The sequence below is a fragment of the Ornithorhynchus anatinus genome, chromosome X3 (assembly GCF_004115215.2).
Source record: "Ornithorhynchus anatinus isolate Pmale09 chromosome X3, mOrnAna1.pri.v4, whole genome shotgun sequence".
Taxonomy (NCBI): domain Eukaryota; kingdom Metazoa; phylum Chordata; class Mammalia; order Monotremata; family Ornithorhynchidae; genus Ornithorhynchus; species Ornithorhynchus anatinus.
In genome coordinates, this window is record NC_041751.1 from 31,242,155 (window position 1) to 31,268,893 (window position 26,739).

Sequence of the window (26,739 nt, forward strand, 5' to 3'; positions counted from 1 at the left end):
CAATTTGGTTTTTGGTTTTGTTGTTTGTGTCATGCGACCTTTAGATGTTTATGTGGCTTTTCCAACATTTGTATTTTCTGTGAGCCCCGTGGGTCCGACCTGATTATCTAGTATCTAGCCCAGAGCTTGGCATACGGTATGCTTAGATACCATTTCAGAATCTTGCATTTTTTTGAACAGAGGGGCTTTGTCCTGTCACGCTCATTAGACTGCAAACTTCAGAACACGGAATAGGTTGTTTTTGTCCCTTCTCTAGAACACTTCTCTTTACTAAGTGGGTAGAGTGATCCCCTACTCTGATGTCCTTCTTTTAGTGCTCTTTTGTGATAAAGCTCTTAAATTGCAACGTCAATATTTCCTGAAGCCCCATTTCACTTCATGATAATGCTCTGGACTCCATCCCCAGGATGTCGAACGGAGCATATAACAGAAGTGCTTCTGGCGGCGATGTGGGGCCGGGACGAGATTAACAGGGCTTCTAGCCAGGGCAGCCAAGGCAGTCTCGGAACTCGCTCGCGGTCACACAGCAGGTAAACGGTGGAGCTGGGATTTGAGCCCAGATCTCCTGACTCCCCAGTCCTGCACTCTATCCACTAGACCTCCCTGCTTCTCAGCGGGGACTTGATAAATGCCGGTGACTGTCTGGAAGAGACGACTCTTGACTCGCTAGCTTAAGTCAGTCGGTCAGTGGTATTTATTGAGCACTTACTGTGTGCAGAACACTGTACTAAGTGCTTGGAAGAGTACGGTACAACCATATAACGGACACATTCCCTGTCCACGGCGAGCGTACGGTATAGAGGGGGAGACCGATGTTCATATAAATAAAATTACAGATAAGAACATGAGTGCTGTGAGGCTGAGACACGGGGGATGAATAAAGGGAGCAAGTCAGGATGACACAGAAGGCAGTGGGAGAAGAGGAAAGGAGAGTTTAGAACAGAGTGAGAAGGCTTTGGGGGGTAGAAGCGGCGGGGGGCTGTTTGTCTAGCCACAAGCTTTAAGATGGGGGAATCACTCTACCCACTTAATGAAAAGTTCTAGAGAAGGAATAACAAGGCCTAATCCATGTTCTGAAGTTTGCAGTCTAATACGTGAGCCAGGACAAAGTCCCACTTTTCAAAAATGCCAAATTTTCAATGGTATTAGTTAAGCACTTACTGTGTGCCAAGCACTATACCACGTGCTGGAGTAGATAGGAGGTAATCAGATCGGACCCACGGGCCTCACAGAGAATACAAGTGTCGGACGTGTCCAAACAAACATCTAAAGGACATACGGACACAAACAAACCGTTGGTCCACGAGAGGCATTTTGGTTCAGCATTTGGAAGAGGCAGAAGGAGAACTGAGAAAAGGGAGGTACGGGACCGCATCGAGACTAACGAGAGACGAGACTAGGCGGATAGTAGTTGGACTTCCGATGGAGAGCTCGGAAGCTAATGAGAAGCAGCATGGCTTAGTGGAAAGAGCTCGGGCTTGGGAATCAGAGGTCGTGGGTTCTAATCCTGGCGCTGCCACGTGTCAGCTGTGTGACTTTGGGCAAGTCACTTAACTTGTCTGTGCCTGAGTTACCTCATCTGTGAAATGGGGATTAAGACTGTGAGTCCCACGTGGGACAACCTGATTCCCCTGTGTCTACCCCAGCACTTAGAACAGTGCTCGGCACATAGTAAGCGCTTAACAAATACCAACATTATTATTATTATTATTGCTTAGAACAGTGCTTGGCACATAGTAAGCACTTAACAAATACCATTGTTAGTATTAATAAGAGTTATGAGTCCAACGGTGCTGGATAAAGGTGGGAGGAGATGAGATTAGGTAGGTAGTATTTGGATTTTGGACAGAGAGCTTTGACGGTAATAGTTATGAATCCAACGGTTATGGGTAAGTCTGGGCGTAGATGGAATGATAGGATTGAAGAATTTTTGCTGTGAGGTACCTGGCGGCAGATGCCCAGGATACAACAGGAGCATCGCTCTTTTTTAAAAAATTTCTTTTATTTACAATTACAGTACTTAAGAGGTTACTTTTTTTTTTTTATGGTGTTTGTTAAACGCTTACTGTGCGCTAGGCACTGTACTAAGATCTGGGGTAGATAGAAGGTAATCAGGCTGGGCACGGTCCCTGTCCCACATGGGGCTCAGAGTCTTAATCCTCGTTTTACAGATGAGGTAACTGAGGCACAGAAAAGCGATTTGCTCAGGGTCACACAGCAGATAAGTGGCAGAACCAGGATGCCTTACTGACCCCTGGCCCCAGGCTTTATCCACTGGCCCACACTGCTTCTCACACTGCTTATTATGCATCAAGCAGTGTTCTAAGATGTAGGGATAGTTATAAGTTAATCAAGTTGGACATAGTCCCTGTCCCACTTGGGGCTCACTGTCTAAGAAGGAGGGAGTAGGATTTAATCCCCATTTTACAGATGAGGAAATGGAGGCACAGTGAAGTGACTCGTCCAAGGTCACAGAGCAGAGCTGGGGTTAGAACCCGGGTCCTCTGCCTCCCAGACCCTCTGCCTCCCAGGCCCATGCTCTTTCCACTAGTGCTTCAGATTAAATTGCCGCTAATGTAATTACCTGTAAGGATTTAACCCCCTTTGAAAGGCTAGTTCCCGGCCAGGACAAAAAATGAAAATGGAGTTTGCTTATTTTATTTTTTTCTTCTGTTTCATAATCAGTTGCTGCTGGATTTGGGCAGTGCCATGAAATTGTAAAGCCCTCTTCATGAAGTGCTGCTTATTTCTTTTGTGAATTTCTTTCTATTACTATGGAACCATTCAAGCTACTTCAGATATGATTGGTATAGGTTAAAAGAGTCATTAGCGGAACAAGTGAATTGCGGGCCCATTTGAATCATTACTCGCATTTAGAGTGTGTTTAAAATACAGAATTTTTAAGTTGCAGCTTGTGAGAGATTTAGCAAAGATGCCGCTTGCTGATGCGATTGGCTTTTTCCAAAGTGGTTATGTGGCAGTTGTGCTTTTTGACAATCTCCGTAACCGTGTCAAGTGCCGAATGTTCATTCTCAAGATTCAAATTAATTAAGAACTATTTATGCAGTGAAACGGGACAAGAAAATGGTTGAGCAATAGGAATACTTTTCATCCAGGTTGCCAGGGCAACAAACTAGAAATTAGACCAGATGATTGCTGAATTGGTCGACAGGCAGGATCACGGGGTGCGATCGCCACAGACGTGCGGCGAGTAGAAAATATATTCTTTTTATCCGGCTGGTCAAAATCATGGCAAATTACTGTTTGTAGCGTTAGGTGTCTTAGGTGTGAGATCAAACAGAGGCCCTAGCTCCTGTGCCGATTTTTTTAGAGGGGGGCGGCCCGTTGTTGGATAGGGATTGCCTCTATCTGCTGCCCAACTGTAGTTTCCAAGCGCTTAGTACAGTGCTGTGTGCAAAGTAAGCGCTCGATAAATACGATTGAATGGACGAATGGCCAGCAGGATGAGAGAGTGCGAGTGGCACCGTGCAAGCCGCCATCACGGTCCACTTTGCACGGATTCAGAGCTGAGGACGGCTCAGTCGCGAAGTCTTAGGCCCGAAATCCGTCCACCGTTCCGGGTGGCAGGTTCTGGCGAACTCCTCCATCAGACTCCTGACGAAGGCCATACCGACGGGTGAATACGTTTGTAGGGCAAGTAAATGTCTCCTGTTGGATACGAGTGTAAGGCTGAGTACGGTTTTTTGAAGCAGTGAGAGATGAGGGTCCCTGTCGCTGGAGTTGCCCATCCAACTGCTGAAAAACTATTTATGCAGTGAAACGGGACAAGAAAATGGTTGAGCAATGGGAATACTCATCTGGGTACTGAGAGATGCTATAAATAAATACCTAAGTGCTCAGAGGTGACAGTTGGGTTGATGGGCCTTGAGGAAATGGGAGTTAATCAGGGAAGGAGCTAGGGTTTTAGGAGGGCTGGGATCCCTCGAGACTGTAAGGTCATTGTGGGTAGGGAACCTGACTGCCGACTCCATTATATCGTACTCTCCCGGGGGCTTAGAGGAGTGCTCCGCATCCAGTAAGCGCTCAGTAAATATCATTGATCATGGGGAGAACTGTGATCTCAGAGAGACGACTGAGATGGGCTGGGTGGACGAACGGGGCATCGAGAGAGTGGTCGGGTCAGGGCCACAAGGAGTAAGCTAGGGAACCAGAAGGGAGGTTGGCTAGCTTGGGGAGGCCTAATGAAGAACCTTGAAGCAGGTGGTGAGCGTAGTAGGAGAATGAGAAGCTCCCCTAAACAACTGTTGTGTATTGATAGCCTCAAAGGTCACAAACTAGCTAAATCATGGGATAAGTTAAAAAAAAAAAAAAAAAAAAAAAACAAACAAAAAAAAGTTAGGCAAAGAAGGACATGATTCAGGGGATTTAAACTCCATCCTGAGGTTCAGAATTTGAATCTTTGGAGCTTTGGAGGCAGAAATGAGGTATCATGAGGGTATTAGGAAAATTTCAGTATTTTGTTGCAGTTATTTATTGTCCTTAAGCAGCACTGTTTTTGTTCCCTCAAGGTGGGAGAATGTTTTTATACAGGAAAGGAAGCACAGCAGGGCAGGTTGGAGGCAGAGTCAGCCATGAATCGCCCTTCTCTGCAAACCAGGCCCGCCTGAGAGGAATTCCCTTGGGTTATGTTTAAGAAACTTTTTTATTTTGTAGCAGAAACTAACTCTTTTCCTCCTTTCTGTAAATGGAAGGACATGAGCTTCCGAGATGAAATCAAGAGAATCAAGCCCAGGGATTTTTTTTTTTTTTTGACTGATGCTCTTTCTCGCATGCATAGCAGTCCCTCAGCATCTTTTTCATGGCCTGGTAACTGCTGTCACTGCCATTCACTATGCATCAGGCTGGGACCCCCTTTTGGATGGACAGACTCACCGACTCGAACCCCTCTTTCGATGGATTTGCTCTCAGGCCGACACGCCCTCCTTGATGGACACGCTCACTGATCGGAAGGGTTTTCTCGGTCACTAGCTCCACGTTCCAGGCTAGGGTCTCATCTGGTGCACACCCAGTACCAGAGTACAGACGCCACACGGGGTTCGCATCGCTGTTTGGTACATTTTCCCTCCCCGCCAACGTAGGCAGTTTTCTCCCCTCTATCGCTCCCCTCCAACCCTCACCTACGTGCTCTTTATCGGGCCCCAATGACATATCCATTCATTCAGATCCCAACTCCCTTTCCACCCCTCTCCCAAATTGTTCTCATCAGGCCGTACGGCCCAAGGATGCATCTTGTTCGTTCTTCTGCCTGTATGCACGGGATCCCCGGTGGTAGCTTCCCACAGCCATGGGCATGTTTGCTGCTCCCCTCGCTTCTTGGCTGGACACAGATGTGGAAGAAAAGCTACTTAAATCTTTCTGCTACAAAATTAAAAAGTTTCTTAAATACCACCGAATGGAATTCCTCTCATGATGGCCTGGTTTGCAGGGAAGGGCGATTCACTGCTGCCTCTGCCCCCATCCTCCACCTTGAGGGAAAAACAATAAATAACTGTATTGGGTGTACCTTGATAACGAAACCGATCATAATTCCGGCGTCGATACTGTTAATGCTCTGCATGCCTTTTCATCAACATAAAGCCATTCAGTCACCAAATTTCAGTTTTGTTGCCGAATTGTACATTCCAGGCTCTTAGTACAGTGCTATGCACATAGTAAGCACTCAATAAATACTATTGAATGAATGAATGTAGAATGTCAGTCAATCAATGGGATTTATTGAGCGCTTATTGCGTGCAGAGCACTGTACTGAGGTCTTGGGAGAGTGTAATGCAACAGAGTTGGTAGACATGTTCCCTGCCTGCAGTGAACTTACGGTCTAGAGGGGGAGAGAATATAGTTTTAATTCAAAACTTGTTACCTTAAGGCAGCTGTTCTATATACTCCAAGCCATTGAGCAATCCATTTTTTTGCATTTTTTTTTTCTTTCTTTCTAAAGAAAGTTTTACAAACTCTGGCTTTGAATGAGAAGAGGAAACTTGAGGCTATTACTTTGTAGGATGTGCATTTGCCAAAGGTAACGGGGCCTCAGACGTGTCGCTCCCCAAGTTTCAAAGGCTGCCAGAGAGACCTGAGTAGGTCCCAGTGGGCCAATGGTCTTTCCCCTTTCTCCATTTCTTCCCCTCTTTCCCGCCCCTTAAGAATTTTCTGGCACCGCAGTCCTCCCTTCTGACCCGAGAGAAAGCAGCTATGTTCCCCCCAAAGATTCTGCATTAGGGTGTGTCCATGGCAGAAGAGGAAAACAATGCATCATTTACAACACACGTCAAAGGGTGCCCCGTTTTAAGACTGAGAATTGGAAAAAAATGAGAAAGTTGTTTGCTCTATTTCCATTCTTTATAACTACCGTAAGATTTCTTTTTAGAGTTTGGCTAATGTGAACAACCAAGAGCACTTACATGCCTTTCATTATGAACCTTAGAAGAAAAATCCACATCTGTAAGGCAAGGTCTAGCTAAAGGAAATGGAGAATTGAGGCAATTATTGAGGCCAAAACACACTTTGTACAGTGCCTGGCACATAGTAAGCCCTTAGCAAATACCACTTTTTAAAAAAAAAAAAAAACCAAAACTTTGAAATATCTAGATAATCGAGCCCAAGTTCTCTTTCCGCATGAATTTTTCAGGAAAGTCACTCAGTTCCCTATTTCATGTGGTTCAGGTAGCACTTGCCTAAGAATGGCCTCCAAACAGAGAAGCAGCGTGACCTAGTAGAGAGAGCACGGATCTGGGCGTCAGAAGGACATGGGTTCTAGTCCCGGTTCTCCCACTTGTCTGCTGTATGACCTTGGGCAAGTCACTTCACTTTTCTGGGCCTCATTTCCCTAATCTGTAAAATGGGGATTAAGACCATGAGTCCCATGTGGAACATGGACTGTGTCCAACCTGATTAGCTTGTATCCAAATACCATAAATAAATAAAAAAGGTAATATGTGTGTAGAACTAGAAAATGGGTTGGAGTAGAATAATCGAAAGACATTGTTAGGATGCTAACTTGGTAGTTATCCTAAAATTAACCTTCTTATAAAGTAAAAATGCAGGATGAGAACCAAGGTGATATTGGATCATTATATTCACTTGGTAGCAGGGTCGAGAGAGGGAGGGCAAACGGACCGGTTGGTTGTTTTTTTGAGAGCAAGTACCGTAAGCATGTTTTAATTACAAACTCAACAAGTGGCATATAATTTTCAAATTATATCTGAAATGATACATTTTCTCTTCACAGAATCCAGCTGCCTCCAGTTCCAGCTGGTCGGAATTAGATCTGCTTATTTTGATAGGAACTATTGGCCATGTTTTGAGTTTGGGTGCAAGCAGCTTTATAGAAGAAGAACATCAAACCTGGTATTTTCTCGTCAATACACTTTGTCTAGCTCTATGTCAAGAAATCTGTAGAAACTACTCTCTTGGAAAAGAAACTGATCTTCGGCTTCACTCGCCTGGGAAGTTAGGCTCTGGATATTCTGAGGAACTACACAAAAGCGACTGGACCGACGAACTAGAGAATGATAAAAAAAAGGACAGGGCATCTGGCGACCTATTCGAAGGCTATGAAAAGTGGATGGGATTGGCAAGTCCTTGGATCATTCTCATCTGCTGCCGATTACTCCGTTCATTAAATCAGACAGGAGTTCAGTGGGCTCATCGGCTAGACTTTGGACACTGGCTGACCAGGTGAGAACCGGCATTGTTATGTTTTTCTAGAGGAGGAAAATGAATAGTTCACGTTTTTGCATTTTCTTTGCCATGAGAATGATATTCCGTCTGGGTGGAAAATAGTAATTTCTCCTCCCTCGTTGGCTTATGTGTCCATTGCCCTGTCGAACCATTCCAGACCTTTAATTCCCTCCTGAAACCCCCAGCACCTCTGCCTGCCTCCCTCTTTTGCCCCCGATGACCCTGCCGAGTACTTTTGGCCAAAATTTAAACCATTAGGTGTGAGCTTCTCCAAATCTCCCTCTCCTTTCCCCCGCCCCACCCATCCACTCTTTCGTTTTCCTCTCCTGTCTCTCACAAGTTCTCTCACTCGCTTGCAAAATCCAGCTCCGTCACCTGCATCTCCCGCCCCACCCCTTCTCACCTTCTATAAACACTCGCATCCCCTTTTCTCTCCTCCCTGACTGCCATCTTCAACCTCTCACTTGCTAGATGCCCTTTCCCCTCTGCCTTCAAGAACACCCGCGTCTCCCCATCTTAAAAAAAATAAACATTTCCGGGTCCCACTGCACCATCCAACTACTTCCCCATCTTCCCCCTTCCTTTCTTGTCCAAACCCTTCGAATGGGTGATGTGTACTTGAAGCCTCTACTTTCTCTCCTCCAACGCTCTTCTCGAACCTCTAAAACCTGGTTTCCGCCCCTCTTGTTCCACTAATGCTGTGCTCTTCAGGGGCACCTCTTCGCCAAATATAACTCACTCTACTCCACCCTAACTCTCTTAAACACTGCCTTAAACACTGTGAACTGTTTCCTTCTCTTGGAAACCCGATCTGACCTTGGTTCTTCTGCCATGGTTTTCCCGTGGTTCTCCTTGCACCTCGCTGACCCAGCCCTTCTCGGGTTCTTTCCGCAACTCTTCCTCTGCCTCCCCCCGTCCCCCCTCCCCCAAACTGTGGGTGTCCATCAAGGCACTGTTCTGGGTCCCCTCTTCGTGTCCCTTGGGAAGCTCATCCACTCCCGTGGCTTCAGCTACAGCATCCATGTGCAGATGACTCCCATATCTACCTCACTAACCCTGAACTCCCTCCTCTCTCCTTCTTTACAGTCTCGCATTTCCTCCTACCTTCAAGACATGTCTGTTTAGATTCCTTGCCGGCATCTCAGGCTCAACACGTCCGAAACTAAAACCCCACACCTTCCCTCCCAAGTCCTCTCCTCGATTCAACTTTTGCATTCAATAATTTCATCTGGTTATTCAAAAATGAATGAGAAGCACTTGACGGTAATTGTGTACCTTTTATTTCATTACAGTTCGGACCACAAAACAGAACTTTCAGTTCTGGCGGCCATCTCCCTCGTTATGATCTTTATTTTGGTTCAGAGAAGATGCTCTCTGGTTTCCAAAATAGCGATGGCGCTTGGGCTCTTGGGCGTCTATAGCTACCGGGCAGCCATTGGAAATGTGGTATTTCCATGGCAACAAGACAGCAAGGATATTTCCAAGTAAGTGTATCTGCAAATATGTAAACAGTCTCCTAAGGACCGTAATGTCTTGAGTACTAAAAGATATTATGGAAAGGTATTATCGAATCCGTTAGAATAGGAAATCTTGGTTCATATGGATCAGTAAGTTACAAATTGAATAAATATGTAGAGATAGATGATTTTCAGTTAATCAGTGCTTTATTGAGCACATACTATGTGCAGAGCACTGCACTGAGCTTTTAGGAGAGTACCATACGACAGAATCAGCAGACTTATCAGTGGGGTATTTGGGGGGCGACACTTCTGAAACATGAATCTTTGTTGTTCAGCAAAATAAAAATCTGTCAGATGGTGTGGAATAATATCTTTGGAGCCAGCCTCTGAGGGGGAAAAAAAAATAAAACAGTAGGTTCTCTTTCAGTAACATCTGGTGCAGTTCTGTGTCAGAAACAGTTTTCTGTAATTTTGAGGCTTGTTTAGACATGAATGTTAACTGGGTTTTCAAGACCAAGGAAAGAATCTCCATGTTCTTCCCTAGATTCCATGATATTTCGCTGTTTAGTTCCTCGCTCTGAGGAGTTTAGAATGTCAAAGATGTTTCCTTTTTTGGGATAAGATTCTAGGATGGGTTGCCAGGGCTCTGAAAAACTGAAGACATAAAGAGGATTACGGTGAACAGTTTAAGGTGGGCCTTTGAAGAGGTTAGAGACGGGAAAATCTGACGACTGCAGCTCTTGTTTCGAGTCAGCATGTACCAGACTGGATCCCCCTTACAAGCAAGGCAGGGTGACCCAGGGCCTGATGACCCGAGAGCCCAAACCTCGCAGGGCTCAGTGGTGATGCAAGAGGGGCTCTGTGAGTGTCAAGCCTCCCACCCCAGAGGGCATATGTTCACTTGCACAGTTGTACTATTTAAGGGGAAAAGAATTTTGGTTACCTTCATCAGGCCACTGCCTCCTATGCTTGGGCTGATCTTTTTTTTTTTATGGTGTTTGTTAAGCGCTTACCATGTGCCAGGCACTGTACTAAACTCTGGGGTAGCTACAAGCTCAGCAAGTTGCATGCAGTCCTTGTCCCACATGGGGCTCGCAGTCTTCACACCCATTTTACAGAGCACTGTACTGAGCACGTGGGAGAGTACAATGCAGTAATAAACAGACACATTCCCTGCCCACAACGGTCTTACAGTCTAGAAGGGGGGAGACGGACATTAATGTAAATAAATCAATTACAGATATGTATGTAAGTGCTGGGGGACAGAGAAGGGGTGATGAATAAAGGGAGCAAGCCTTGAAGGGAGGGAAGAGTAGTGAAGTGACTTGCCCAAAGTCACACAACAAACAAGTGGCGGAGCCGGAATTAGAACCCAGGTCCTTCTGACTCCCAGACCCGTGCCCTGCTGCTTCTTGTTCTATAGTCGTTGGAAGCTTTGTATCATAAATCTCTCCTTTTGACCCTAGAACCAATTTCCAGAACTATATGCAGCCACACAAGTCCTCGTAAAAAGTGACCTCCAGAATCCCTACCTCCCTGATTGTTTCATCTTATTAGCCACCCTATGGTTACAGTTATCTATTTATTCCATCTTTTCATTTGTTTTTGTCATTTGTACCTTCCCAAATATGTATGTATCTTGGTCTGCTCATCTCTGCCTTTAGAATAGGCACAGTATCTTGCCTGCTGTGTGATCTTTGGCAACTCGCTTAACCCTCTTGTGCCCAAGTTTCACCATCTGTATAAAGGCGATGAAATACCAGTTCTCTCTCCCTCTCAGACTGTGAGCCTCCTGGGGTACGAGAACTGTGTCTGAGCTAATTTTATTGTGCCTGCCCCAGTGCTTAGCCCAGTGCTTGGCACAAAATAAGCACATAATACCATTGTTAATGTTGTTATCATTGCTTTGTTTTTATTATATGTGTCCAAGTATCTAGTACGGTGCTTTGCATACAGGCGGTGTTCAATATAGGAGGAGCAGCGTGGCCTAGTGGATAGAGCATGGGCCTGGGAGTCAGAGGACCTGGGTTCTAATCCCGGCTCTGCTACGTGCCTGCTCTGTGAGCTTGGGCAAGTCAGTTCACTTTGCTGTGCTTCAGTTTCCTCATCTATCAAATGGGGATTAAGACTGTGAGCCCCATGTGGGACAGGGACCGTCTCCAACCCGATTACCCCAGCATTTAGTACAGTGCCTGGCACATAGTAAGCGCTTAACAAATACCTCAGATAACTTAGCTGAAAAATGGGGATTCAATTCCCGTTCTCTCTCCTGCTTAGCACAGACTAAGACCTGTGTAGGACGGGGACCGTTTCTGACCTGATGATCTTCTATCTTTCCCAGCAGTTAGAACGGTGTTTGACGGATAGTAAGCGCTTAACAAATACCACAATTATTATAATTCAGTATATACTTATAACTTCCAATCCCATAACTACTTTTTGTTTCTTTTTAAGGCTTTGGGTAGAAGCTTGTCAAAAGCCTTTTGAAAATTGACCCACTGTGTCTGCTGGTTCCCTTTCAAAAATGTCTAAAAGATTTCTGGGGCATAGTTTCTCCATGTTGTCTTTCCTCCAACAGTTTGTGCTTTTCTAAGTGTGCACTGATCCTAAACTTAATCATTAATTCTCCAAGTATGCCAGGCATAAAAGTGAGTCTTTCTAGTCTATAATTCCCTAGATCACCTCTGAAACCCTTTTTATATGTAGGACTATAAGCATGACGTTGGCAATCTGCCAGTCCACCGGAACAGTGGAACTTACCGTCTCTCCTTGTTGTCTCTATGATTAGCTGTTCCAGAAAACAGCCATTTATCCAATTGAAAAGCCTCTCACCTCCACTTATCTTCCTGATGAATTGTACAGTCAGTCTGGGTGAGGATAATTGAAGTCTCTCAGTATTGCTACCTGCCCTAATTTTACAGCTTCCCTAATCTCATTTGACATTTTCAGATCACTTTCCTTATCCTGGGGAGGGTAAATAGAACACTCTTAGGATTTTTGTTTGTTTAAAATTCGTATGGTATTTTGTTGGGCACGTACTGGGGGCCGGACACTGTACTAAGTGCTGGCGGATTTACGAGGTAATCGGGTTGGGTACAGTCCCTGTCCCACATGGGGCTCCCAGTCTTCATCCTCACTTGTGAGAATTGCAGGGCGGGCGGTCGTGCGGTTGGCCAGAACCCCCACAGTAGTTCCTTGATGGAAGGAAACAGACTTTTGCCTGGTTCCAGGAGCTGGTAGAGGTAGATTATTTCCCCCTGCACCCTGGAAGCTCATGTTGTTACTCTCTGGAGCACTCCAGAGCAAGAACTGTAGACTGTAAGTTTGTTGTAGGCAGGGTGCGTGTCTACCAGCTCTATTATATTGTCCTCTCCCAAGCATTTAGTACAGTGCTCTGCACACAGTAAACGCTCAGTAAATACCATTGATTGACAGAGAACTGGGTTGAAAAACTTGCCTATGGCCTAGGAGAATCGGGCTTGTTCTGCGGTAAAGACCTATAGGAGCACACTTACAATTTTTCTTTGACAGAATTACACTCGTTTCCCCCCTCCTACAAAGTAGACTTGTGAAGGTCTATCGGACGAGTAGGTGCTAATAAATCTAACTCATTCTTTTGCCTTCTTTTTAGGGGTATTATCGAAGCTCGTTTTGTTTACGTCTTCGTCCTTGGCATTCTCTTCACGGGGACCAAAGCTTTACTTCAATCCCAAGTAATTCCGACGGACTTCAACATCAAGAGTTTAGGCTTGTGGGAAATTTATTGCGGATTAGTTCTCTTGGCATCGTTGCTGTTTCGACCTCACAATCTTCCGGTTTTGGTATTTTGCCTATTGATTCAAACCCTGATGACTAAATTCATCTGGAAGCCTCTCCGGCTCAGCACGGCTCAGATTACTATCATGCACTATTGGTTCGGCCAAGCATTCTTCTATTTTCAGGTAAGTTGTCGTCGTTCGATGGTGATATCCGTTAAGCGCTTACAGTGCGTCGAGGACCGTGCTAAGCACTGGTCTGGATACAAGTTAATCGGGTCGGGCACAGTCCCTATCCCACATGGGGCTCACGGTCTGAGTAGGAGGGAGAACAGGTGTTGATTCCCCATTTCACAGTTCAGGAAACTGAGGCCCAGAGTAGTGCAGGGACTTGCCCAAGGTCCCACGGTAAGCAGGGGGCAGAGCTGGGATTAGAACTCATGTCCTCTGACTCCCAGACCCGAGCCCTTTCCATTAGGTCACGCTGCTTCCCAATATATTATTGCCCAGAATAGAAGCCTTTTTACTTTGTAAATATTGAGCCAATTAGCTGCTCTCCCACTGAGGGGATGGCTTGGCCTGTGGAAATTCAAATGTGCTAGCCAGTGCAGAGTATGCAGAGAGTAAAATTGCTTCCTCCCCTGTTCCCCAACTGCCCAGGAAGAGCAGCTCACAATAATTGTGGTATTTGTGAAGCGTTTATTATATGTCAAGCCCCGTTCTAAGTGCTGGGGAAGATACAAGATCATCAGGTCAGTCACAAGTCCCTGTCCCACGGGGGCCCGCAGTCTAAGCAGGAGGGAGAACAGGTTTTGAATCCCCATTTTACAGATGAGATAAACTGAAGCATGGGGAAGTGAAGTGACTTGCCCGAGGTCACACAGCAGGCACGTGGCAGAGCCGGCATCAGAACCCAGGTCCTCTGACTTCCAATCCCGACGCCTCCGTGAGGGCTCACTTTTGGGTGAGCCCTTAGTGGAGAAGGGACTAAAGAATGCCAAGGGCTAGAGCCTTACAGAGGCTTGGGAGATCCATCGGCAAGGGGAAGAGGGGAGTGGGGGGCAGGCTGGAGAGGTGCCAAGTTGAACCCAGGTGGGCCCAAAGAGCTCCCCGACCCCCGCGGCTCCCCCTTTCGAGACGAGGGCTTTTCCTGCGTTGAGTTGGAAATGCCCAGGGCTAAACCCGAACAAGAAAGGAAACTCGCTCCTAGAGGAGGTGTGTTCGATGGTACCCGCGGAGAGCAGCCCCCGAGGCGAGTCCCAACACTCGCAAGAAGCCAATCTCTAGCCACATCTGGCTCCGTGGGACGCCACCCCCACCCCCACCACCACACACCTCCCCTAGCACCCCGGCCGCTACCAGGATGGCTCACACAGGTGGGCACCCGCCCGGCACTAGGCAGCCAGAGTCCTGGGTTTCCTGCCCGTCTAAGACCCTACAGGGAATCGGGCAGGCGTGCACGTAGCCCAGAACTCTTCCGGTGGTGATTTAACTGCCGCTCTGCTCCCTAGCAACCGCTTCTGTACTCCATCCACTTTTGGAACTGACGTGAGCAGACTTCTCACCCGATGGCCACCCTAGGGCCAGGGAATTAACTTTCCCCCCCTGTGGGGAAGAAGACTGTGTTGAGGAGAGAATCTGGGAGGAGAGCAGGAGGAGGCTTTTCCCCTCCATAATCCAAGTGGTTTAATTCTATTAAATGTGCGGGTCTAACAGTTCATCACACCCAGTTTAGAAGAGAAGCTTACTGTGTGTCAGATATTTACTATGCCCTGGGGTAGATAAAAGCTGATCAAGTTGGACACAGTCCACGTCCCAAAGGGGGCTCCCAATCTTAATTCCCATTTTACAGATGACATAACTGAGGCCCAGAGAAGTTAAGCGACTCGTCCAAGGTCACACGGCAGACACTTGGCAAAGCCGGGATGAGAACCCAGTGTCCTTCTTACTCTCAGGCCCCGGGCTCTAACCACTAGACCACAAAGGAAATCTATCCAGCCTCTATAAGCATCTAAATATGCATTTAGTGTAATAATCTGAGACGGCTATCCTATACCCCGCGATTGTTTAGCAATGAGAACATCTGGTTGTTCTTTTTCTCCTTTTCAGGGTAATTCAAATAACATCGCCACAGTGGATATTTCAGCAGGCTTTGTTGGCTTAAACAGCTATATAGAAATGCCAGCAATTTTCCTGACAGGATTTGCTACGTACGCTGGACCCGTGCTCTGGGCCGTTCACTTGCTGTGTTACTTGAGCTCTGAAATTAACAGGTAATCGTATCATTTAAACCATCTGGTAATCAAGTCGCTCCTCTTAAAAGCAGTACAGCATTACGAATACAGGAGTGTAATCAAATGCTTTAAGTCCACGGTGGACCAAATGATTTTGGATGCCCGATTTATTACCTGGGCCCAGATTCGCCAAGATCTGCAGGTGCGTTTTTAATCAGCCTAAAATTGGTGCGGGTTTCAACCGTTAATCAGCTGCAGTAGAAGATGGTTGGCAGCGGATGACTCAGCAGTTTGCATATCTAATAGAGTGGCCAGACGTACTTTCGGAGCTAGAGACAATCAGCTTCGGGCGATCAACCGATCAGTCGTATTTATTGAGCACTTACCGTGTGCAGATCAAATCACTAAGCGCTTGGGCGAGGACAAGATGACAATTGGTAGACACGTTCCCTGCCCACGAGCTCACGGTCTAGAGGGCGAGACTGACGTGAGTAGAAACAAATCATTGACAGATATGGACGTAAGTGCTGTGGGGCTGAGGGAGGTGGGGGTGAATAAAGGGGAGCAGATCAAGGCGACGTAGAGGGGAGTCGGAGAAGAGGAAATGAGGGCTCAGTCGGGGAAGGCCTCTTGGAAGAGACGTGCCTTCAATAAGGCTCTGAAGGCGGAGCGAGCGATCGTCTGTCGGATATGAAGAGGGTGGGCGTTCCAGGCCAGAGGCAGGATGTGGGCGAGAGGTCGGCGGCGAGATAGATGAGATGGAGGCACGTTGAGTAGGTTGGTGTTAGAGGAGCGAAGTGTGTGGGCTGGGTTGGAGTGGGAAAGCAGCGAGGCGAGGGGATTGACGGCTTTAAGGCTTCAGACATTCAGGAGCCTCTTTCCAGGCTGTCACCGAAGTTCACAGCTTAGGGTGACATCGGTCATATTTAGTGAGTGCTTACTGTGTGCGGAGCACTGTATTAAGCACTTGGGAGAGGACAATAGAACAATAAAACAGACACATTCCCTGCCCACAACGATCTTAGTGCCTAGAAGAAGAGGGGGAGAGTCCGCCCCAAAGTTGTGGACACCCTCCTGCATTTCAGGCATATCAGGTCACTCCCCTGGCCCGCTGTCTGGGTCTCCAGCAAGGTTGGGGCAGCAGTTTTATTTGCAATCGTGGTGCTGAGTCAGAAATCACAGTATTTGGCCGGGATGAGGCTTCAGATGGAAGCTCCCCTCGAACGGGTTGGGGTCTGGAGGAGCGTGCTGGGAAGATGGCCCGAGATACCCGCTTCCCCAGATTCCGAAGAGCACTGAGCGGTCCTAGATTGTTTTGCTGGGCTTGAGAATAAGCCTTAGAACACATGCCCCCCCAAAACGGCTCGCAACTTGCAGGCTACTGTTTGGCCATCCCTGCTGACTTGCACCTCCCCGCCTCACTGCTTGTCAGTAGCGAGCAGCGTAGTTAGGGACGATTAGTACCCGACCCAGACGCCGCCCACATCTGTACCCAGACCTGTGCCAGCTCTGCCTGATTGGAGACCCCAACCAAAATGTAAATGCCTCCCAGGAGTCAGGGGAGGAATCTGTCTGGGAACAAAGGTAGAGGAACGAGTATATAAAGTATGTAAAGTAGCAGCATGGCCTAGTGGATAGATCTAGCATGGAACTGGGAATCAGAAGGCCCTCGGTTCTTTTCCCGGCTCTGCCGCTTGTCTGCTGCGTGACCTCGGGTGAGTCACTTCACTTCTCTGCGCCTCAGTGACCTCACCTGTAAAATGAGGATTAAGACTGTGAGCCCCACTTGGGACAGGGACTGGGACCCACCCGGGCAGCTTCTATCTACCCCAGCGCCTAGTACAGTGCCTAGCACATGGTAAGCACTTAACAAATACAATTAACCAAACATTGTCCCTTCGTTCAGAGTTTATGCTGCGGATGGTGAGATCGCATCCGCGGGTGTAAGGGTCCTCAGGCCGTAGTCTTTTGCATACCGTATCTTTGGAAATAGACGATGATGATGGTGGTGTTTGTTAAGCGCTTACTGTGTGCCAGGCACTGTACTAAGCGCTGAGCTGGATACTAGCAAGTCGAGTTGGGTCCAATCCCTGTCCCTTGTGGGGCTCACAGTCTCAACTCCCATTTTACAGATGAGGCACAGAGAAGCAAAGCGACTTGCCTAAGGTCACACAGCAGGCAAGTGGCAAAGCCAAGACAAGATGAGGCCCCTTTTTCGCCCCTTGCCATTCAGAGCGAGAGTTGCATAATTAAGTAAGGCTTTTGAAGCGATTTCAGCTATCTGGGTTTTATAGGATTCGAGTTCAGAGTTAGGAGAAGAGGGCAAAAGAAAATCCTCCTGCCACCAAGAGATGTGTCCGAGTGGTTTGCGCAAGGGCGCGTACCATATCCACCCTCTCATCTGCCGTCTTTTTAGCGATCGACCCGCGAGGCGAATGAGTTTTCACTTGTTGTACGACTCTTGTCATTATTTTTCCCCGGGTGGCTTCCGGTAATCAATGAGAGCCAATAGGCAGCTGGGCCAGTGCACCGGGGAAGAGATAGGGAAAGAAGGAAAAAGAAAAGAAGCCGAGTTTCAGTCCCAGCAGTCCAGGGAGAGAAAGAGGGATCCAGTGTCATCCCGTAGGGATCGTTTGTCCGGTCTGTTCCGTTCATTCTCTTTTCGGTTTCATGAATACATAGCCGGGGGCACCGCCACAATAGAAGCAGGTTCTGTTCCTGGGAAAACATGGTTGAATCGGGACGGGACTGCTTTGATTTGGGGGGGGGGGGCTGCGTCGGACTCTAAACGAATATGCTACAAATTAGGATCCATTTCAGAACCTCTGGACAAGTAATATGAAATTCTCTTACCTGCTCCGAACTGTAAGGAGAAATGAAACATCACTAAACTATTTGTTTAACCTTTTTTTAAGGAATTCGAAGCATAACATCGCAAGGTTAGATAAATGAATGTGCTGTGGTTACATAAATGAGGAGGCTGTAGAAGGAGAGGCTTGTTTGACTGACTGTGGTACTGGTTTTTCAATTTTAGTAAAGATGTTGTCGAATTTAGCTCGAACAGCGATCTTCTTTTCTTCTTAAAACCCCTTGTAGCAAGCGAACTCCCTTTCAACACCTCCACCCATCTTTGAAATCTCTCCATTAGGGTCATTTTTCAGTCCATTTCCGAGACGTTCTGCTCTCTCGAAAATGGATGCGAGACATTTGAATTCCGAGAGCATAGCTGGTGGCGGAGACGCCATAAATTGTTCATCTGTTTTGGCATCTTGCAATGATGCATTGGATTGTCGAAATTCAGCGAGGTCCCCCTTGAACGGTGATTCATCTGAATGAGATGCAGCGAACCCATCGACATCTGCACCATCCATTCTAAGTGGATGTCACCAGAGGCGACAAGTGAGAGTCAGTGGACCGCCGTGGTTGTGAGACCGCGGCAGACGCTCCCACGCCTCCCTCCCCACTTCCCGAAGTTCATAAGCCATGGTCGTGTACTCAGATCAGCTTTAGTAAGGGTTGGGGAGGTGGGCCGGGAAGCGGCGGGGGCCGGGTTGGGGGGTCTCTTCTGTTTTCTTGTGAAAACCAGTGGGAAAGCGAAAACAAAACACACACATACATCTGGTTGTCCTTTCTATCTGAAGGTGATACTACTGGTAGTGAAGCGAATCCATGAATAGAGTGATAAAGGTAGGGTGGTAGGGGCTCCATAATCACATTTATGGAGTGCTCACTGTGTGCAGAGCACTGTACTCTGAGCACTCGGGAGAGTACAACCTAACAGGTGGTAGACACGTTACCGGCCCATAGCGAGCTTACAGAGAATGGGCAAATAGATGAGCAGCAGAGTGGGTGAGCGAGAGGACAAGACAAGGCAGGGTGGGTGGGTAAGTGGTTCTTGAGTAGCAGAAAGACTTAGTTGGGAAGCAAAAACTCTGAGAGTAAGTAGATGTATTATGATTATTATGCTCTTATTAGATTGAAACAAAAGTAGAGCTTGGGTTAGAACGTGTGGGTGATTTACGGAATACGTGGATTGCTGGGAGAGAAGATGTGTGCTTCATACACATCACCACCAGCACCCAGAATACACAGTAGTTTGTCAGTTAAGGAACAAAGTTGGTGGACCAGGAAATGCTATGGCTCGTTAGATTTTTAATTTATAATATTCATTTTAACCACTCCTCTGTTGCAATGAAGTTAAAAAAAAGTTTAGAGCCTTTCTATCTGATAGGAGGAGCTGGGAATATACAAAAATATAGTCCCGGGTTTCTGTGTGTTTTTATATTTTTACAAGGAAGACAGAAGCATTTCCAGCATCCGCTCATTTAACACCACCTTTTAGGACACAATTGTGAATTTGAAACCAATTTTAATTTTGCCTTCCAAATGTGGGTCTCTGTGTACTTTACCTAGAATGGGAAATGCTGTGGAAATTCTTATACTTGTAAATATTGATCTCCAAGGTTTTCACTAGCCTTTGGCATGTGAGACTAAGCTCATTATGGGCAGGGGAATTGTCTGCTTATTCAGTTATATTGTACTCTCCCAAGCGCTTAATACAGTGCTCTGCACATAGTGAGCGCTCAACAAATACCAAATTGGGTTGCATGGGTACTTGTCCATGTTTCTGTTGTCTTTTTCCTAATTTGTAAGAATTTTGTGTTCGTCTCTTCCCCCTTCCGTACTCTATCCCTCCACCGCCCCCGCCCCAACACGCACACGCTTCATATTCAGAGATGATGCAGCTATTACTGAAAGCCTAGTAATCTCTAGTTTCCCATAAACTTAATATAGGGGTTTCATTTCCAGGAAATCTTTGGTGTGCTGCTCTGTTGATCTCTTCGGCCTTAGGGGGACATATTCTTTAGGTTGAGCTATATATAATTTTTCCATACACTGAAGAAATACCACATGCAGATACCAAAACTTCACTTGTGGTAGAATTCAGAGGCATCGTCTGCGTCATAGCTTGATGTCCATCATAACCTGTGATTAAAGCCGCTGCTTTTTTCATTTAAAATATTTCCAGAATCAGGCTTTTGCAGTGTTTAACTTCTGACTTGGAAGTTTAGAAGGAATGCTGCTGGGAAAATATATACCTCAAAAGAGATTCTCTTAGTACTTGAATGCATGTAACACATAATACACCTAATAAAGCAGTTTTGCCTCCCTAAGCCTTTCCACAGAGAACTCAGCAAACTCTTAATTCTTTGTAAATTACCTCTGGGAGGATAGAGAAAACCCACTGCTAATAAGCTTTGTAAATGAAAAAGAGGCTTCAGCCTAAAAAATGGGGAGAGAAACTGCTTCCTGAAATGTTAATACTCCTAACAAAGTGGTTTTGCATTCCTAAGTGTTTCCAGGAGATCTCAGCAGGCAGGGGATTTCAGACAGGCAGGGCAGAAATCACACATAATAATAATAATCATGGTGGAATTTGTTAAGCTCTTACTATGTGCCCAGCACTGTTCCAAACGCTGGGGTACATACAAGGTAATCAGGTTGTCCCACGTGAGGCTCACGGTCTTAATCCCCATTTTACTGATGAGGGAACTGAGGCCCAGAGAAGTTAAGTGACTTGCCCAAAGTCACAGAGGTGACGAGCGGCGGAGCAGGGATTGGAACCCATGACCCGACTCCCAGGCCCGGGCTCTTTCCACTGAGCCACGTTGCTTCTGAAACATCCCCCTTCATTCCCCCCCAAAAACAAATTCCCATCTCCATCATGTGATGAATGCAGTGTAATGCCTACTGCAGCAGCTTTAACATAGGACTGTCTCTACGTTATCCTTTCCGTTAGGAGGGCGAGAGATAGCTGTTGAGGCGGAGTGTGGACAAGAATTCACAGCTATCACAAATTATACTGATTTATTCCACCGCTCCGTCTTCTCTTAACAACTGGATGACAAATTAGTGTCGAATGGGAGAGAGGTAGAGTATTTCCCGTGTTCAGAAGCAGCTCATCCATTCAGACAAACAGAATCCAGTACCGTATCCATTCTTATCGAGAGGATGCATTGCAGCCTGGGACCTTTTCTCCCCTCAGATTGATCAGGCAGTCAATGGTATTTATTGAGCACTTACTATGGACCGTATTGAAGGCACATCTCGTCCAAGAGACCTTCCCTGACTCATCTCCTTTTCTCCCACTTCCCTCTAAATCGCCTTAATTTGCACCTTTTATTCACCGCCCCCCCACCCCCAGCTCCTCAGCACGTATGTACATATCCGTCATTCATTTATATTAATATCCGTCTCCTCCTCTAGACGATAAGCTCGTTGTAGGCAGGGAATGCCCGTTATGTTATGCTGTACTCTCCCAAGCGCTTAGTACAGTCCTCTGCACACAGCGCTCAGTACGATTCATTGATTTCAGAGCACTCTGCTAAGCGCTTGGGAGAGCCTGAGGTGGACATGTTCCCTCCCCATAAGGAGCTTACACATCCCCATTATGAAAGCGTGCTCGAGTTGATGGAAATGGTGCTGACGACTTAGCTTCTATTGCCAGGGCTGAGGAGAAATCTGGGGAGGGAGAGTGGGAGAGTGGCGTTTATTGAGCGCTTACTATGTCCCGAGCACTGTACTAAGCACTTGGGAGAGTACAGTGCAGTAGACGGCTTCCCTGCCCACAGGGAGAAGCAGCTTGGCCTAATGGAAAGACCACTTGGGAGTCAGAGGATCTGGGTTCTAATCTCGGCTCTGCCACTTGTCTGCTGTTTGGCCTTGAGCGGGTCACTTTAACTTCTCTGTGACTAGTTAACTCATCTGTAAGTGGGGATTAAATCCTCCCTCTGATTTAGACTGTGAGCCCTATGAGGGACAGAGACTGTGTCCAACCTGATTAACTTGTATCTACCCCAGTACTTAGGACAGTGCTTGACACATAGTAAGTGCTTCACAAATATTTAAATAAAAAGGGGAGCTTCAGTCTGTAGAGTTCATTGGGCAAATTTACAGGATGAGGGAGGAGAGAAGGCATACGGTACCACTGTTTCTTACAAAACTTAAAAGAAATCTTGGAAGCTTCCCCTGTGGGGCAACAATTCTGTGGGGAAATATCCCAGAGAATTAATTTTATATTTAGAAACCAATTTCAGAATGTCTTGGCGTGTCTGTCTCTCCCTCCCTCCCTCTGCCCGCCTCCCTTCCTTCCTCTTCTCTCCCTCCCTCTCTCCAAATACCCTCTCCTTGGCCCTTTCTCTGTTTACCACCTCCCTTTTGCCTTCTCTGTAAATCGATCACTGAAGATAGTTCAAATGACAGTTTTAGGAATCCAATGTAAATTAGGTGCAGTCCTTTCATACCAAGAACGAGAAAAAGCTGTGGCCAAATAGCAGCTTTTCATAAAAGCTTTTACAAAAGAACCGATCAAAGATTTCATAAAAGAAGAGTTGAAAGCAACTTACATTTGTTGGACACTTTTATACAACGTGTTTCCATAGGAAAAGAATTATTCTCTCCCCCCCACCCCCCATTTGTTTTAAAGGTTCAATACATTTGTTTCACACTTTATTCTGTTTCCTTTTCAGACTTTTTTTTTTTCTGAAAGCCATTTCAGAAATAAGTTGGGAGAAAGAGAGAGGATATCAAGTTTCTGTTGTTTCCAAAGAAAGAAGCTAAATAATTGCTGATTCTCAACTCCAGGGAGTTCTCGTTTAGGCAAGAGCACTGACTGTAACGGATCTCTAAAATGCTGCAGGCTTGAAGTACCAAGCTTCTCCTAGAGCTTTACATTAGTAAATCTGTGCCCACATCCATGAAAGGATAGTCTTTTATTTAGGCTCTGCGGTTTTTAATGACCGTTTCCAAACACTGTAATGTCCTTTTTGTTGAAGTGTGGGAATATTTCAATAGACCGAGAACATTTATGGGAAGACTGAAAAGCATAATGGACAGAATTCAAACTGTAGCTAGTCAGGAAAAGCTGACTTTTGAAGAACTGCACATGTAAATAGCTTAAAAAAAAGAGATTTTTCTACGCTGAAGCTTCATCTAAGTATTTGGAAGAAGAAGCTCTGTTGTACTCTCCCAAGCGCTTAGTACCGTGCTCTGCACACAGTAAACGCTCAATACGTACCATTGATTGATGGTTTGCCACTGCTCGCAAGAAGGTTCCTTGCTTGTTCATGTTGTCATCTTCTGTCCCAAGACGGCTGCTGAAATCTTTGGATGACAAGTGTATCTGAGGGCTCTGCACACAGTCAGTGTGCAGTAAATACTGTTGATTGATTGACTGATTGAGTTTGCAGGATCAATCTCTCACCCTCTCCCACTCTTTGGCACTCTGCCTCTCTACACACACACACACGATAAAGCCTGCTCTCAGTTGATGAAGAAGGTACAGCACTTTTATCAGTCAATCAACCAGTCATATTCATTGAATGTTTACTTTGTGCAGGGCATTGTACTAAGCGCTCGGGAGAGACCACTATAACAGAGTTGGTAGACACGTTCCCTGCCCACAGCAAACAATAGTCTAGAGGGGGTGAATTTATGCCACTGTATATATATATATACACACACATATATATGCATATAAAATATGTGAATATATATGCATATAAAATATATGAATATATATGCATATAAAATATATGAATATATATGCATATAGAATATGTGAATATAAGAGAATATAGTAAATGTAAAACTCATTAAGAAGCTGTTGAGGTGTTGTATAAGCTTAACTGAGGTTTTCAAATGAGTACAAAAGTCTTTATGCTTGATAGGAAACCTTTATCTTGATGCTTCAAAACCAGAGGACGTTTCACTGGCCACTTAGCATTAGAAAAGAAAGAGCGTTCGTGAAAGAACGATGGACTCAGGCATCATGACAGTTTAAGGTCCATCATCTTCCTTCCTGCCCCTTTCCTCCCATCTAACCCCTAGGCAAGTGCTAATAATAATAATAATAATTGTGGTATTTGTTAAGCACTTACTTTGTGCCAGGCACTGTACTGAGCACTGGAATAGATACAAAGTAACTGGGTTGCACACAGTCCCTGTCCCACATAGGGCTCATAATCTTAATCCCCATTTTACAGATGAGGCAACTGACACCCAGAGAAGTGAATGACTTCCCCAGGGTCTCACAGCAGACAAGTGGCAGAACCAGGATTAAAACCCAGGTCCTTCTGACTCCCAGGCCCGTGCTCTATCCACTAGACCACCCTGCTTCTCGTTAGACCACGAGAGCAGATCCATTGCAGAAAGCAGTGAGAGCAAAAAGAGTCTGTATTTTGTTTCTTGCCTTTCCCCTGTGCCTGCATTTATGCTCCTCTCCCTTTGCAATTCTCAGGGCTTCCTCAAATACTATTTTGCACGCTCATTTGATTGCCCGTCCTCTCTAATGGCTTTCTCCTCCCTGCATATACTGCTGCAGTCTGCCGAGTCCATCTTCTCCCACTGCTGTGTGCTTTCCCTCTCTCTCCCGCCCCCCCACCCTCCTTCTTTGTCTCTGTCTCTCTCTCGTCTTGCAAACCCTTTCCCTTGGCGTCCCTCTGACTTTTTCTCCTTCTCCCTTACACCTGGACTCGCCCCCTTTGTTCACCCCACCCTCAGCACTTACGTACATATCCATCTTTTTTTTTTTTTATAATAACGTCTGTCCTTCTAGCCCATAAGCTCCCGTGGGTAGGGAACACGTTGGCTAATTCATTTATTTATTACTGTGTGCAGAGCACTCTACTAAGTGCTTGGGAGAGTACAGCCTAGCAATACACATACACATTCCCTGCCCACAACAAGCTCCCAGCCTGGAGACAATAAGCTCACAGTTCTGTTATATCATACTCTCCCAAGTGCTTAGTACAGTGCTCTGCACATAAGCAGCGCTCAGTAAATACCATTGATCGATTGACTGACTGGGAAATGAGGGCCCAGTCAGGGACTAAGTAAAAGACAAGCCGTGGTCCAATCAGGAAAAAGATTGGGACGGAGATCCTGCCCAAAAGAATTGATTGTAGAGACGCCTTGTCCCTGTCAGTCGTGATCCCACTAGAGCACAAGCCGCAACGAGCGATTAGGCAGGTCAGGATGCAGCGTGCTGTGACGCGCACCTGAGAGTTTTCTATCCAAAACCCATTTCCAGCCGAAGTGACCACAGCTGAGAGGCAGTGTTGGCCAGAGTGCCATAGCCCGGCAGGTGGTTGCCCAAGCTAGCCACTTGAGTAGCCACTTCCACAGACACTGTCGCCTTCGTCACCCACAACAGCCAGCTGTTTGCAGGATTTTTGTGGTGGTCGCCTATCAGTCATTTAATCAATCGTATCTGTTGAGCGCTAGCTCCTTGCGGGCAGGGAACGTGTCTTCCAACTCTGTTGTTTCGTGCTCTCCTAAGTGCTTAGAATGGTGCTCTGCACGCAGTAAGTGCTCGATAAATACCGATTGGTTGATTGAGCACTGTACTAAGCGCTTGGGAGAGTACGGTACAACTGAGTTGGCAGACACGTTCCCTGCCTACGATGAGCTTAAAGTCTAGACGGAAGATGCGATTCTTCGGTCAGAAGCCTTCACCACTCAGGGCACAACCCCAATTTCTGGTTATTTCATGCCCCACACTACAAGGCTGGATTTGGGGCAAGGGAACGGGATTTGAACGAATTTCCGTGAGCATAGAGTCTCTGCTATTTTAGGGAAGGCTGTTTCCAGGAGACGCTGAGATGAAAAGTCGATTTCAGGGGGTGGGGTTCCAGAAATGAAAATGAGAAAAATTGAAAGCCACAGGAGTATGTATTTAATTGTTGTATCCCCAGATTTTCATTAACAGCTACTCTCCGTGTCTATTGAAAGCTATCAAACCGTCCCACTTTTCTGATAGAAAAGATGAAACTGTAGATAATTCAGCATTTCATATAGATTCACATGAACTTGGCCACCGGGGTTCTTCCAAGTAAGTTCCACTTTAGCGAGTTTTTGAAGTTGCTTTTTTTTTTCATGGTATTAAGTGGTACTTACGTGCCAGGCACTGTACTAAAGTACCGGGGTACATACAAGCTAATCGGGTTGGAGACACAGCCCCATCTGGGGCCCACAGTCTTAATCCCCATTTTACAGATGAGGTAGCCAAGACACAGAAAAGTAACTTGATCAAGGTCACACAGCAGACAAGCGGCGGAGCGGGGATTAGAACCCAGGTCCTTTCGACTCCCAGGCCTGTTCTTTAGCCACTGGGCCAAGCTGCTTCTATAGAAGGGGATCCCACTGGTTTCTGAGAGTTGCAGGGTTTGGCCGTTCTCTGTAAAGCCAAGAGCTCGCTGCCTTATTTCCTCCTTTCTGTCCCCCCTCCGTGGCCCCTTTTTACATTCAAGCTCAACTGGGGCTAATTCCTTCTCCAGGCATCCCTCCTTCTTCTTTTTTTTTTTTAATGATATTTAAGTGCTTACTATGTGCCAGGCACTATACTAAGCACTGGGGTGGTAGATGCAAGCTAATCAGGTTGAACACAATTCATGTCCCATATGGGGCTCACAGTCTTAACCCCCATTTGGCAGATGAGGTAAGTGAGGCACAGAGATGTTAAATGACAAGTGGCGGAGTCCCTCTTGAGAAGCCTGTAGTTCTTCTTGGAGAGCAGGATTTCACTCTACTTTCGAA

The 26,739-nt window shown here is 46.3% G+C and overlaps 1 protein-coding gene across 4 annotated transcripts in view; it reads left to right on the forward strand.

Annotated features, from left to right (window-relative positions):
- The window catches only part of TMEM175 (transmembrane protein 175), an 81,178-nt gene that overhangs the window by 50,924 nt on the left and 3,515 nt on the right, over nt 1-26,739 (forward strand). For all 4 annotated transcript variants that reach the window (XM_039910664.1, XM_029053654.2, XM_029053655.2 and 1 more), the window contains 4 exons: nt 7,244-7,692; nt 8,988-9,179; nt 12,787-13,096; nt 15,020-15,183. In XM_039910664.1, coding sequence (XP_039766598.1) covers nt 7,244-7,692; nt 8,988-9,179; nt 12,787-13,096; nt 15,020-15,183 — 1,115 coding nt within the window. The remainder of the gene's footprint in view (nt 1-7,243; nt 7,693-8,987; nt 9,180-12,786; nt 13,097-15,019; nt 15,184-26,739) is intronic.